General features: G+C 32.3%; 1 protein-coding gene across 1 annotated transcript in view; it reads right to left on the bottom strand.

Moving 5' to 3' along the window:
• The window catches only part of LOC108565286 (titin-like), a 63,905-nt gene that overhangs the window by 17,676 nt on the left and 30,323 nt on the right, over positions 1-15,906 (bottom strand). Inside the window, exons 12-18 of the mRNA XM_017924666.1 lie at positions 14,467-15,904; positions 13,938-14,408; positions 13,608-13,880; positions 12,656-13,280; positions 11,320-11,770; positions 11,040-11,257; positions 10,840-10,972 (exon numbers count right to left, since the gene is read on the bottom strand). Coding sequence (XP_017780155.1) covers positions 10,840-10,972; positions 11,040-11,257; positions 11,320-11,770; positions 12,656-13,280; positions 13,608-13,880; positions 13,938-14,408; positions 14,467-15,904 — 3,609 coding nt within the window. The remainder of the gene's footprint in view (positions 1-10,839; positions 10,973-11,039; positions 11,258-11,319; positions 11,771-12,655; positions 13,281-13,607; positions 13,881-13,937; positions 14,409-14,466; positions 15,905-15,906) is intronic.

Raw genomic sequence — 15,906 nt, 5'->3', positions numbered from 1 at the left:
GATCGTAGTTAAAATATAGAATTACACAACTAACATCAAGCCTAAAGTTACATCTAAGTATATTATTTGTTAAACTATACTTAACTCTATGAGGGGTGGTGGTAATCACAATGTACCACCTTTTGAATATGACTAGTAGGTCAGTACTACGCGCATTGTAACACTCTCAATATGATCGTAGTTAAAATATAGAATTACAAAACTAACATCAAGCCTAAAGTCTCATCTAAGTATATTATTTGTTAAACTATACTTAACTCTTTGAGTGGTGGTGGTAACCACAATGTACCACCTTTTGAACATGACTAGTAGGTCAGTACTACGCGCATTGTAACAGTCTTATATAAGTATACCGATAACTTCTGATTTGTTAAACTACATTTAACTCTTTGAAGGACAACATTTTAATAGTATATTTATTAATTGTATCTTAATTTTCTAGAAAATGTCCAGGAAAGAGGAATTACCAACTTCTAATCAGCAAAATCATTAAAATTACGCATGTCACTTTTTATTGTTACAAATACATTTTACAAACTTTATCTTTGTCTGGCCCCACTTGGATCTATAAATTTCAGGAATTTCAAAGAATTAATACATTTAATTGCAGATCATCTTATTTCTTACAAGTTGCGGCAACAGTTTTATTAGTTATACACTTATTAACATAAAATCGACCTAAAAAAAATACTTATGTAGACCACTTTTTTTTACTTGCAAATACTTATGCATGTATACGTATCAAAACAAACTGTGACGCAAATATTAAGCAATAATTCACAACTGTGCAACTATAGCAATTTTGTTAAAATTGAAAGGTGTAAGACAATCATATCTTTTTATGAGCAAATTAACAACAGTAATGATAAGAATATCTTATTCATTCTATTTTTTAACATTTAATAGATAAATAATTACAAACAAAATCAGCAATGTTCTAGTTCTAGTTCAATAAATATAAATAAATATCTTTAGTTAATAGCTTAAGTGGCCATGACGTATATATTCGTCATGATCTATTGTATTACGTAGCGCTTATGACGAATATATCCGCATCATATAGATGATTCTTAATACAATGCATCAAACCGCTTAAGGAGTTAAAACTTATAGCTTTAGCAAATCGTTTAGTTTATATTAAATTTTGTAAAAAATATAACATTAATCTGCAATTTGTCAAACAATTTCGATATCTCATATAAAGTTTACTATATATAGTATTATTAGTATTAAAGTATTAATCAAGTAAATTTAATGTTTATTAAATATGTTTACAAGCAGAAAATTAAGAATTATTAACAGAGTTAATAAAAAAAATAGTACATAATAGTAACAAATGTAAAATTATATAAATTAATGACTTAGAATTAAAAGAACTTAGTTATTATATTTTAAAAGAAACTTAATCAGATGAAATGAGAATAATATTTCTTTTATTAATAAATGAAACGAGTAAATTCATTGTGATATTATAATGATCATAGAATATTAGTAAATAGAAAGAAAACGGTGATCGTATCTATTAAATATAACACGTCTAATTTGATATCAAAAGCAGAACTATATTTATGAAGCAATCGCTCCTTAATAAACCCATATGTCACCGTTAATTGCGTTAATTATTTAATTAAAATGTGAACGCATTTCGTTGCATATGAATTCTGCTCTCCCAATCGACGAGAGTTTCTCCTCGCCCATAAATCATGTCAATTGGAAATTAGTTGCATACAACAAAAATAAAATGTATGTGTATATATACCGTGATCACGCTCGCTCTTCGACTCATGTGCGAGATACATGCAGAGTCATTCCAGATAATCACAAGTGCAGAAGCTTTCCAGATGGGATTACAAAACGTGCGAATTAATGGGACGAGCATGGTGATGAGGAGCGAAGAAAGAGAGGCTCGTAATTAAATTAAACTTAAATGAACAAAACGCTGTGGGTCGGCAAACCAAAAAAAAAAAAAGACGAAGAAAGAAAGAGTTCGATGACTTTGTTATTTCCAGATTTAATTTTAAGCACTCTGTAACTCTTGTATGTTTTTTTTTAAGAAATTGTAATTTCATAAATAGATATCAAACTGTTCAATTAATTAAAATATAGTTTATTAAAAGAAATGTTTTCTTCTCGAAACAATAACTTTCAGTCAATATTTTATAACCAAATTTGTTTTGAAGGGAAGTGTCATAAAAGAAACGTTACCTATTTCTAGTTTGAAGCCATTTTATTGTTGTTGAGGTTAAGCCAATTTTGACTTCATAATATTATTGTGTAGATCAGTGATTCTCAAACTTTTTGGTCTGTGACCCCCTTTTTGGACATAAAAAGTTTCTGCGACCCCCCGAAGAATGGGTATGTGTAGAAAAACGACCAGGATTGATCTGTCATTTTTTTTTTTTGCGACCCCCCAAATATTTTACACCGAGGTCGCAGCCAAAACTTTGAAAATTGTATACAATACAAGAAATAAAAGAAATTTTGTAGTGAAAGAATTAGTATTTGTATTGTATAATTAATTACATGAAAGATTGAGTAAACTATTTATAGAAACAAATTTATATTGTCTCATTTCAAAATTATTTATAGATTTTGTTTACATCGCTTATTTTATGACAAGTTTTTATTAATAATGAAAATTTCCAACTTATTTCGAAATCGTTAAAACCTTAGATATTAAATATTTTTATTATTAATAAAACGATTGCAATATTATCAACAATTACCTAATGGAACAGATTTTTTATCTGTTGTGGTATTTTTATTACGCTGTGGTTTCACATATCGTCACAAAAAATGTATATTAAATAATCCATATCAAATATTTCGAAGAAGTTTGAAAAAAAGAAACGAATGTTCATGAATGAAAAAGAAACTTATGTTTATCATTATAAAATAATAAATGAAATTTGAAATATAAACATAACAGCTAATTGGAAATAACTAAGAATCATTAGATTACATTACGTAATTGTAGTTTATACAATATAATCAAGTTATTAATGAGAAAATGTTATTAAGTATAACTTAGTGTTTTTTTTCAATGACCACGACTGTTTGAAACCGGACTATTCGAGAACGCATAAAAATAAACAACACAATATGAAACTTGTATGTTATTTTGTAAAATTAAAATTTACTTTCATTGCCATTTTCAAACCGGACTATAGTGAATTCGCACTGATCGAAACCGGTATATTTGTCATTAATTAGCTAAAATTGAATTAGAAGTTGGATAACCTACAGAATAATTATGACTTGTCAAAATTGACCTAACTTCAACAAAAATAAAATGGCGTCATTATTATTGAAAAAAAGTAACGCTTTTTTTATGACAATTTATTTAAATCAAATTTAAATAGAAAATTGACTTGATTATGAAGAAAAGCACATGTATTTTAGATTTATTAACTCTTATTATATGTATTTTATCAATAACAACTAATTCAAGTTAGAATTTATTCTTTTTCGTCCACATTTGAAAAGAAATATAAATTTAAATAAATCTAAATAAAAATTTGATTAATCTCTTTAATATTGCGTAAATATAATACAAATATTATGTTTTACTTTAATGCTGAAAACACTAAATGTTCTATGTTCAAAATTAAGTGTTGTTTATAACAATTACACAATGATTTAACAAACAAGACTTTGAACAACTGAAACATTGGGAATTTTAATATCATCACACATTAATTTATAATGCATTCATATTAGCTTCAAATAATACTAATAAATAACAATTGTTGTTTATTTATAGCACTATAAAACTCTATACTTCATTCAGATTTAATTAAATTAGAAATTAAAAAAGGAAGTGCAATAAATCTCTTGTCAAATGATTCATATTTAGATGTAGTAAAAATTATCTATTACACTTCTTAACTATATTTTTTCAATGATCAATATTATTAATACTAAAACCGTAGATGTTTTAATGCTGGTTGTGTATCTAAAAATATTGCCAGTTAAAATTAACTCTTTGTAGTACATAAATCTGCCTAATTATAATAATCGATTTATTTGTAGTTAGTAAAGTATGATTACTTTTAATTAATTGGAAAATGTATTGGTTCTTTCTACAGAAGAGATATCAACCAAAGATTTTCTGCGTAATAAGTGTATTTTAGAGAACTAAAGTGTAATACAGAAATTCCTCGCACCGCACTGTGCGATCAATTCGAATTCACTATAGTCCGGTTTGAACATTTCAATACAAACTAAATTTACTTTAAATAATACACAAAATTAACGTTATTTTTTCTTTTTTACAGTCAAGCCTCCTTTTGTGCGGTTTATGTATAGTTTATGTAGATCCTCGATTAGTCCGTGAAACAGTAGTACTATTACTACTAAAATCGTAGATGTTTTAATACTGTTTGTGTATCTAAGAATATTTCTAGTTAAAAATTAACACTTTTTTGTACAGAAATCTGCCTAATTGTAATAATCGATTTATTTGTAGTTAGTAGCTACTTTTAATTAATTGGAAAATGTATTGGTTCTTTCTACAAAAGAGATATCAACTAAAGATTTTCTGCTTAATAAGTGTATTTTAGAGAAGTAAAGTGATATACAGAAATTCCTCGCACAGTGCGGTTTCGATCAATTCGAATTCACTATAGTCCGGTTTGAACATTTCAAAACAAACTAAATTTACTTTGAAATAATACACAAAATTAACGCTATTTTTACTTTTTCACAGTCAAGCCTCCTTTTGTGCGGTTTATGTATAGTTTATGTAGATCCTCAATTAGTCCGTGAAACTGTAGTACTATTACTACTAAAACCGTAGATATTTTAATGCTGTTTGTCTATCTAAGATTATTGCTAGTTAAAAATCAACTCTTTGTTGTACAGAAATCTGCCTAATAGTAATAATCGATTTATTTGTAGTTAGTAAAATATAACTACTTTTAATTAATTGGAAAATGTATTGGTTCTTTCTACAAAAGAGATATCAACCAAAGATTTTCTGCGTAATAAGTGTATTTTTAGAGAAATAAAGTGTAATACAGAAATTCCTCGAACAGTGCGGTTTCGATCAATTCGAATTCACTATAGTCCGGTTTGAACATTTCAAAACAAACTAAATTTACTTTAAAATAATATACAAATTAACGCTATTTTTCATTTTTTACAGTCAAGTCTCCTTTTGTGCGGTTTATTTATAGTTTATGTAAATCTTGGAATAGTCCGGATTCAAACAGTCTTTGTCAATAACCCGCACTATGCGATATATTGTTTTATGTTACAAATTACTCAAGTTTCGACTTTTAAAATAAATAGAGTAATATTTCTTATTTATTTAGTTTAATAAATTTTGCAAGAATTATCTTCACTTTATCACCTTCCGTTATCATTGTTACATTAATGAATTTATCCTGTTGGTAACTTAAAACTTGATGATATTAATACACTATGTGTTATTGAAATATTAGTTTGTTCGAACACAATTCCCACGAGTGAAATTCGGTTGTAATATAGCATTGGCCCATTATTAGAACGGGCCGAATTCCATATATGGATTCATCATTAACGAAATTAAAATTACGCAATTCCTTTCGTGATTGATGTTTGTTGTTTTTTTTTTTTTACCGAAATGCGAAGAGAACAAGAAAGAAAAAACAACGGGGTGTACGTTATTCTCTAAGGTTGTAATCCAATTGGCGCCAGGCGTGTGAAAGTCAATTATCGTATCGTAATAAACGTTCACGAGTTGGATATAACGAAACGGCAAAGCGTGTTCTCTCCTATAAAATATTTTAGGCGAAAATGGTACTTGGTACCCGAAGGTGATCAGCTTCGCGCAGTGCATTAAATAAAAGCATTTGTCCGAGCTGTAAAAATAAAGGCAAAAGCAAAATAAATAAAAAAATATCTTTTTATATATATATATATATGTTTGTGTATATGGTGTAACGAGTTTCATAACTCGAGATGCCCGAAAGTGTTTGCACTTCTCCTTTTATATGCAATTTTCATGAGAAATTTCTCTTGATTTTTTTTCTTTTTTGTAAATTTTTATTAATATTTATGACGGCCAGACGGGAGGTGCAAATGCTGAATCACTTGTATCACCTTTAGCGTCGTTCCTTCTGTGCCAGTCTGTAATTGTGTTTCAATTTACCTGGAACACCAAGAATTTGTTGTCGGATTGCTTCGAACTAGGTGGTAACAGAACTTCTTCTTTTTGAGGATCACTTCGATATTGATTATGTTTGATGATCGATTGAGCAGTTGACCCGATCAAGTGCCGATAAAGACTATTCCTCGGACGGAACACTTCAATAAAATCTGTTACGCTTCTTAGTAAGTGCTCTATCGGTGGGATTGGTATTATTGCACACGCACGCTCGCCGCATGTAACAACAACAACAAAAAAACCCAAAGCACGTAAAGAAACGCAGAAAATTTGCCCGCAGAAAAAAATAACTGGAGAAATCAACAGCTAGTATTATTCTATAGTTTACATCAACAATGATATAGAAGCGCAATTTTTATATCGGATTACCTCTTAATCAGATTACAGTGTTGTAACACACACACAATTTAGCTTAATAACTCGTTTAAAGTTATTGCAATTAGTTTTTACTATTGAAAAATAATAATTTTTAATTATTATGTACAGAGGGCGACTAATAGCCTAATGGTTAAGTCGCCCTACCCACGATTTCGTGAGCGCCGGTTCGAATCTTGGTCAAGTCAGGCCCTTTGCGAGCTATCTCGGTGCTTGCAGCAATAGGGCCATCGTTCATCACAGATGTGTTATCACAGTCAAATGAATGAGGTTCAGCATATGGACATTTAGCCAAGTCGATAGACAATGGCAGTGTTAAAGATAGCAGCAGATTCACAGTCAAAGGAAATAGTGGAATCACATATCATCAATATATTACTAAAGTTAACCTACAAGACGATAACAACCAACAAATTAAAAAATCAAATCATCATAATATCAACCGCGATCTTAAATTTACTCAATGTTTACATTGATGAACAGATTGTGAATAAAATTATACGACATAACAAAAAAATATACAGATTGAATACAATATCAATCAAAATTTTCTTAAAAATTTCAAGAAAACTGATTTAAAAAAAAATGGATGCAAAATAAAGTAAATAAAATTCAATTCTTAAGAATCGCATAGAGCTTTGATAAAAACAAAATATGTACGAATATTAGAGAAACGTCAAATTAAATAAAATTTGAATGACATTGAAGCTCAATTTTTATATTTACTTCTTAATGAGATTAGAGTGGTAGGAAACATAATGTTGTTGTTTTGTAACACAATCAATTAGCTTAATAACTAGCTATATAAGTTAAAAACTAAATTTCAGTTATTTTTACTACTGAGAAACAGTAATTTGTAACAATTATTTCAAGCAAATAGTTTTCAAAAATATGGATTCAAAATAAAGTAAATTCAATTCAATTTTCAAGAATCGCAGCGAGTTTTGATAAAAACAAAAAGTATAGAAATATCAGAGAAACGTCAAATTAAGTAATAGTTTCAAGCAAACAGTTTTCAAAAAAATAGATTCTAAATAAGTTAAATTCAATTTATTTTTCAAGAATCGTGGAGTGCTTTGTAGGTATACGAATATCAGAGATATCAAATTAAGTAACAATTTCAAGAAAACAGTTTTGAAAAAAATGGATGCAAAATAAAGTAAATCAAAATCAATTTTCAAGAATCGCAGAGAGCTTTGATAAAAACAAAAGGTGTAGGAATATCAGAGAAAAGTCAAATTAAGAAACCAGTTGGTTTTGGGTATAGAAGGTAAATTAAAATTATACACTGATAATAATATCTTAGTGAAACCAAACCCAAAGTTTTTGAAGAAATCAGTGTTTGTGTGATATCTTCGTTACACGGTGTGGCGCCTAAGGAAACCCTACAAGATTGTTGCAAGTTGATAATAGTGATAAGTTATAATATACAGGTAGGTAATTGACGTTTGACAGGTTAGAAAAGTTAAGCAAGTTTCGCAATTAACGTTTGGATGGGTGAACTTTTTATATTTGACACAATATTGGATTATTTTATCTAATTTCCAAATTCATAGTTACAAGACGAAACATTTTAAAATTAAGATTTATAAGTTTCAATTTTACATTAATTTAAGAAAAAAAATAAAGTTATTTGAAAATTTGCTTAAATAAATATACATAAATAATTGTCAAACACACGATTTTACTGTGTCTACTTGGAACAAGAAAGTATATTAAATTTTATTTTTACTTAGAAAGAAAAATAATAATTAAAATAGAACCTAAGCGCATAAATTGAAACAAAGGTTTGACAGAAGCAAGTTTCGCAGTTCGCGTTTTGGGTGGGTGACCCAAATTCTTTATTTTATATAATCTCTAAATAATTTTCAATGATTACTACTCCAATAGTTTATATTATATTACATTAAAGTACTTACAATACAATGTTTAATCATATTCAGGAATGAATGTTGACAATAATTAGTTTAATATAACTCTTGTTTGTAGATACCAATTGGAATTGAATTAAACGCAGCCGAAGTTGGAAATTCTATTGTTACATGCTGTTGCAGTTTAAGAGAATCGTTCGGATGTAGTTCGTGCGCGAAGCCATATGTAAGTATTGCACGTCATTTTTTGCAGCCGTAATCCGATCTACATAAATACATAAATCGGTAATGACGTTAGAGGAAAGATGTCTGGAAACCGTTGCGTGCCGCTGCGTTCGTAATAATATAAGCGGTTGACCGTGTTTATATTTAAATATAAAATTTCACAAAAGCTTTTCATCCGCATTTAAATCCCTATTGCAGTACTAAAACGGACAGAAAATAAAGAAAAGTTATCATTTTGGGGCATCAATTTTTGTACTTTTCTCTTAAGATTATTATACTTGATTTGTGTGTTAGATAAACCGAATGTTCTTGCCTGAATTTACATTTTACATAACTTTTTATCCTAACTTCTGAACGAACTACTAAATTATACCTTACAGATGCAGTTGCACGTAATCACTTAATCAATTAACGTTTATCTACTAGTCTAATTGAATGCACTTGTCACTATTTACGATTGAAAGTAAATGTTATCGATCGTTATCTATTCAATACTAATTTAGCGCATCTAATGTTGTTATTGTTGTTTGGTGTATCTCCCAAATCCACGTGTTTCATATTGATTAATTTACTTTGTCTCAAGTTATATTTTTTTTTTGTAATATAAACATAAACATTTTATTATGTCCAAAATAGAATAATAGCATTTTCATACTTGATTTTTAAATACTTTTTAATTAAAAAAATATATCTAAACAAGTTTTATAATAAAACACGTTGTTTGTTGAGAATACTTGAAAGATATCGTTTGTGAAAGCTGCACGAATAAAGTACGTTAATAAACAGAAAAAAACTAAAAACTAGGTAAATTTATAAAATAATATTACATTTAAAAAACACATATTTTCAAAACGCATGAAAATAATATATGAAATTTACTAAAATCTATTTAATTGTTTTTAAGTGTTTACTAAGAAAGAATTTGGAAATTTTAATGAATGTTATATAAAGAATTATTTAAATATGAAATATTTCTTCTATTATTTGAATTAAAAAAAAAACTAGTAATTGCATTTATGCAACCCAAATAACGCGTTTGCTAAGTAAAAAAAAACTCATTATAAAATTGGTGCAATCTATGCTGAAACTTACTTCACAATATAAAATTGTATAAAAGAAGTCAATGATATAAAAAGAAAAGAAGTTCAATTTTAGTAAGTAATTTAAATATTTGTTTAATTATAAGGATCAAAATGTTTATAAATGATTATTTGTGTCATGTTTCTTAATGTTACTTTTTACTTGTGTTATAATGTAAAATTTACAAAAGTACGAAAAAGTCTTAAAAAGGAATGATAAAGTATTCAAATTTATATAAATATTATTAAATATCTTATATGATCCAATAAAAAGTGTATCAAGTTAAAGTTGTCAATGTATTTAAAGTTTTATGTGATGATTAGTATAAAATAAGAGTTAATTGAATGTCTGCTGAGATATAATTAACCGGGAGTTTCGCGCTTTGCGGAATGAGCAATGCACGTCGTCCATCTGACATTGACAACACTAGTTTACGACAAGAGGATAATATCAATTACATACATAAATTGCTTATATTTCTATACAGATATAGATGAATAAATAAATATTTTATAGTGTACGCACAGGTTGTGCGAGCGTGACTCAGCGGTCACGTATAATTTACAACAATTCCCATCCAGCGTATATGGAATGGATAACGCAAGTAATGATGCAAGTGCATTTCATTTGAATTATTGCCGAGCAGCAGAAAGAGAGTTTTGCCTGTTCTCTCTCATATTTTGCCTTTTTTTTATATATATAAATATAAATCGTCGTTTTATACAATCTAAAATACATATTTTTTTTGTCGACGTTTCACTGGTCCCCATATACAGAACTGTCTTAGAACAACGAGTCCTCGAGCACACGACTGGTGGCGGCGGCATTCCAAAACGATTCTTTAAAAACCGTTTCCGAAAGCAAAGTGTGCGCCATCATCGTCGACGGTTTCGGCAGAAATCACTTGCGATTTATATAATTTGGGATGCTGAGCGTCACTTTGGCCGTACGTGACTCGTATATTTAACATTCCCTCGGGTGGAACTATTTGTTCGGGCAGTTTAAGCGTGGCATGAAGCCATATAAGAATGTAACAAAACTTGCATTTACGCTTTTTCTTTTTATTTCCAACGAGCGAGAAAAGAAACAATCGTTGCTCAACAACGCACGAGGTATTCCGCTGCAGTTCGCTCGACTTACCTTCAAGAAGTCGCGCAGCCACAGCACTTCCGGCTTTGGATCGCCGATCACCTCGCAAAGAATCACCACGTCATCACCTTCATAAGCAATCGAATTCAAGGGTTTCTTCAGGAACTTGGGTTCTTTCGAATATCTGAAATATAACGAATATATAACTATACAAATCTATTTAATTATCTTGATTGTGATATAAATCTTACGGTTGATCTATCTGTACAACAGAAGCTTCTTCGATTTTGCTCTTTGGACCTTTTTCGAGAACTTCAACGGCGCAACTAGTTTCAGCTCTTCCGATTTCGTTGGTGGCAATGCACGTGTAAACACCAGCATCTCTGCTGGTTACCGCACCAACGCACAACTGGACTCGTCCATCGTGGCATAATGTCGTCACTGCTTTTCTAGATTGCCTCAGACGCATCTGGAAAACAACAACAAAATCAATGAAGATGATACAAAAGAATCGTCACCATCCAATATTACCCCATCCCTGTACCAAACTACGCTAACCGTGGGATAAGCTTGGACTTGGGTGGCCAGCATCAACTCTTCGCCTTCCTGCAGTTGTAAACCTTGCGGTGTGATTTCGTTGATGAATTCTGGAGCTATGTACGTTCGAATTCCTGTATCTACTACTAAATAACAACGACAAGATACTGATCCGAAATCGTTCTGAGCTATGGCGCTGTACGTCGCCGAATCGTCTAAATTTGTACGACAAATCTCGAGAGTGTGGAAATTCTCTTCAAACCAATATGTGTGTCTGGCATCCACCAATATTGGTTTTCCGTTCTTGTACCAAGACACCTTCGGCGATGGTCTTCCCGCTACTTGGCACGTCATCCTCACCGGATAGCTGTTCTGGATGCGTCGGTTACGCAAACGCATCGTGAATTGCGGAGGTATCTCTTCCGTGTTCTCCTCTTTCAAACCCCTTGAATTCAAAAGGTAAATGTATTATTATTTTTAAATTTAACAAAAAGATTGATTACAAAGTTAGTTTTGATAAAAACAAAAGACGAAACGTCAAGTTAAGTAGGTAAGATTAATGGCGCTAAAAGAAGAAGATAATATTATCCTAAAGTTGAGTTTTACAAACATTATTTTAGAAAAAGACTGTGACTATCTTGATCTGTGTGATGACCTCTCAATGGTACGAAGTTTCTATATGATCTATTACCACTGGAGCAACTCATTGTGATGTTTGTCACAGCAGAATTTAATCAGGTATATATTACTTTGTTAAAATACTTTTAGTTCCTTTTTTTATGAAACAAAGCAAATTTATGATCTAACGCAGTCATTCCCAAAGTGGTCTATATCGACCCTCAGGGGTCTATGACAACCTGCAAGGGGTCTACGTCAACGAAAAAAAATTTGGGGGTCCATGAAATGAAAATGGGGGTCCACGATAGTGGATGTCAACATACACTGATAGTACCTATTTACTTACAATATACTATCTTATAATATAAAGACATATACATTATTTATAAAAGTATCTATGAAGTAAAAAAAATATTATATATGTTTATAAAATTGTGTAAGTTGTAGGATGTAGGCATTGGCTTTGTGGTCGCAATACATTTTGAACTTGTAAAAACCTGCACATAATGATATACGAGTATCATCTTGTTACAAGCATACGCGCAGTCTTAGAGCAAAGATCTTAATAATTATGAAGATGTCCCAATATAAATAATAAATTTACAAAAAAATCTATATCAGGTAAGTATGGGGTCTACCCAAAACCGAAAAACATGGTAAGGGGTCTACGACAAAATAAAGTTTGGGAACCTCTGATCTAACGTATACGTACTCTTTAAGATGGGTGTCAGCAACTAGAAGTTTCGGATCGGAAACCACGCAAAGACGAACGAAAGTGGAGACTTTGCCTATTCTGTTGACGGCCTCACAGGATACACGACCAGCATCTTCGATTCTCAATTGTTTGATCTTAAGAGAGCACAGACCGTCTACGTTCTTAATGACGTAGTTCTTGTCATCCTCTTTAATGGCCGCATCATCCCTGCGCCAAATTACCGTCGAGTATGCGTCGCACTTCAGATGGCATTCTAGTATAATCTCCGAGTTCAGGAGAACCTTCATCTGACCAGGAAGAATTTTGGTGAACTCCGGTAGCTCGACGTGACGTCCGATGGTCATGGGATCGCTCTGCACCGGTTCTCCCCATCCATACCTGTTCCTAGGAGTCACCCGGAACTGATACTCAGTGTCTGGTATAAGATTGAAAGCGTCGTAACTGCTTATTGGGGTGATACCGAGTTGGACCCATCTGGTCTCGCCTCCCTTCTGCCATGCCTCCACTTTGTAGGCGATCACTGGTGCAGCGCCTCTGCAGTCCGGTTTACCCCATGCCAATGATACCCAATTCCTTCCCGTGTCGATGATTATTGGCGGAGAAGAAATTGGCCCTGGCACTTCTAGATATTGGACACACACAAACAAAAACGTTTACTATTTTCGTATCAACTTGAAAACTTCGCTGTTCACCTTGATAGAACACCAAGTAATCTAAGAAATTTGAGACGCCCTTCCTGTTGCTCCAGGTATTCCGGAGCAATGTCAGGAGCAGCAAATCTCCATCGAATTTAGAGGTAAATTCATCCACACGCATTCTATCTATCCACTATATACTATGTCAAGCAACAATCACTCACTGATCCGAGTCCAACGACAAACTATATTTATTTACAGTGGCTAAATTTACAATGCCAAAATATATCTTTATACCTGGCATCGCTACCTACCTCTGAGCGACTGGCGTTCTTGGTAGCTTGGGATTTCGTCCAGAATGTCGGTTAATGTAGTCGTCCTTACAGGAGTGGCTGATCTGGCACGTTGCCTCAATCTGACTGTGAAGAAAGCACGATCACACCCGAAACGATTTTTGGCGAGAATGCAATACGTTCCAGCATCATTATCGGAAGCCCTCTTCAACGTAAATCGCACGTAATCATCGGAAGTGAATTTCAATGAACGATGACTATTGGTGATATCCTTCAATCCTTTCATCCAAGTCACTAAAATACATTTGATTGAAAATATTTTGATTCTACATTAACATTCATAATATTAACCTTTCGGTTTGGGCTCTCCTGAAATCCTAAAGGATACGGTTATGTCTTCGCCGTTTGCTACGCTCATCAAAGTGTCTGGTCTCGACAAGAACATTGCCGGCTTTCCCTCCTTTAGATTGTTAGGATCTATCACATCTACATAAGCTGAGGTCTCGATTTTTCCGTAATTGTTCACCGCACTGAAAGTGTATTTTCCTATATCCGATTCAGTCGCTTCTGGTACCAACAGAGTGTACACTCCAGATTCTTCATAGGTCTTATGTTTTAGAGAATCTTTTGGCAAGGGACTGTTCTCTTTGTACCAACTAACTTCTGTTGGTGCACCTTTAACCTCCACCTGCAATGCTAAAACTCCTCCAGATGGAACATGGTTGTCCGTCAAAATGCTCGATAAGTGCGGTCTTCTGGAATCCACAGCGAGTTTGCTGGAGGCCGATCTTTCAGACCTCGCCGATATGAAATCGCTTTTACCTAAAAATCATTGATAATTAAATTTAAGTTTGAAATTTAAATATTATTTCGAACTTACTGTTGAATCGTAACTGATGTGAAATCTGATCATTCCAAGAACTATTTTCTGCTTTACATGAATAACAACCGTTATCCTCAGAATTCGGATTCCTGATTATCAATTTGCAAATGCCATCTGCTAAGTACTGGGCCTCGTATTTCTGTCCATGTTCAATGTTCCTTCCGTCTTTCTGCCAGGTTATAGTGGGCATCGGATGCGCTCTTATCCTGCATTCCAAGCTCATTTCATCATCAACGATCCTGTAATGCTCTCTGATATGTCTGGTAAATACTGGTGGCATCGGAGATGGCTCGAAACTATCGTACACTTTCAATTGAGCTTTGGTCGAATTACATCCGTGTTCGTTCTTAACAAAACAGCTGTATTCCCCGGTATCACTTACGGTGGCGTTCAGCACTTCCAAGGTAGCCAATCCATCTCCAAATGATGTTTTGTATTTGTTTGAGTGTTCCAACTGGAGGCCATCCTTCATCCACATAAGGATTTGCTCTCCGGTAGAAATTATTGTACAAGTAAGTTTCACTCTTGAGCCTGATGTTGCTGTTCTGTTTGACAGTTGTGTGCCAAACATTGGTCTTTTATCTACGAATCTTGATGCTCTGTAACCGGTAGGTTTATACATTTCGAAACCCAGATCTGACATGTCACGACCGGTGAATCTTGGTTTCTCACGCACTGGACTTCTTCCTCTACGATCGTGGAATGAATCGCTCTTCTCAGAACTTTCATCATCGAACTTTTTAAATTTGGTAATTACTTGTTCACGTGGAATTTCCAAATGTTGATGTTTCTCCTGAACGATAAACTTCTTTTTTGCACCTGTTGCTTCACACTCTGCTTTTGATTCCCTTCCAGATTTCACTTCGATTTCTTTCTCTAAATGAATCTTTACATCAGCTGCTTTATCTCTCTTTAATTTATCTGATTTCTTTCTATCTTCTTCCTTAGACTTTTCAATTTCTGTTATTTCTGATTGTATTGTTTCTTTTTTTTCTGTAGCATCCTTCTTCACTACTTTACTTGATCTTACTTTCACATCTTTTTCGACCTTTGCTTTTTCTGTTTGAGCTTCGCCATCAGTCTCTATCTTTGGTTCAACATATTTATTTTCCCTTTCCTTCTTAGCCACATCTTTAGCTTCCATCTCTGCCTTTAATTTAGCTTCAGCTCCTTTGGCTTGTTTTTCTTTCTTAGCTTTTTCTTTAACTTCTTTTTCTGCCTTTTCCTTCTCTGCTTTATCTTGAGCTTCCTTCTCTGCCTTTAATTTAGCTTCAGCTTCTTTGGCTTCCTTTTCTTTCTTAGCCTTTTCTTTAACTTCTTTTTCTGCCTTTTCCTTCGCTTCTTTATCTTGTGCTTCCTTCTCTGCTTTTAATTTAGCTTCAGCTTTTTTGGCTTCCTTTTCTTTCTTGGCCTTTTCTTTAACTTCTTTGTCTGCCT

The sequence above is a fragment of the Nicrophorus vespilloides genome, unplaced genomic scaffold, assembly GCF_001412225.1.
Source record: "Nicrophorus vespilloides isolate i.1.1-1 unplaced genomic scaffold, Nicve_v1.0, whole genome shotgun sequence".
Classification (NCBI taxonomy): Eukaryota; Metazoa; Arthropoda; class Insecta; order Coleoptera; family Silphidae; genus Nicrophorus; species Nicrophorus vespilloides.
The sequence above is the reverse complement of the archived record's forward strand: the minus strand, read 5'-3'. Positions and strand labels throughout refer to the sequence as shown.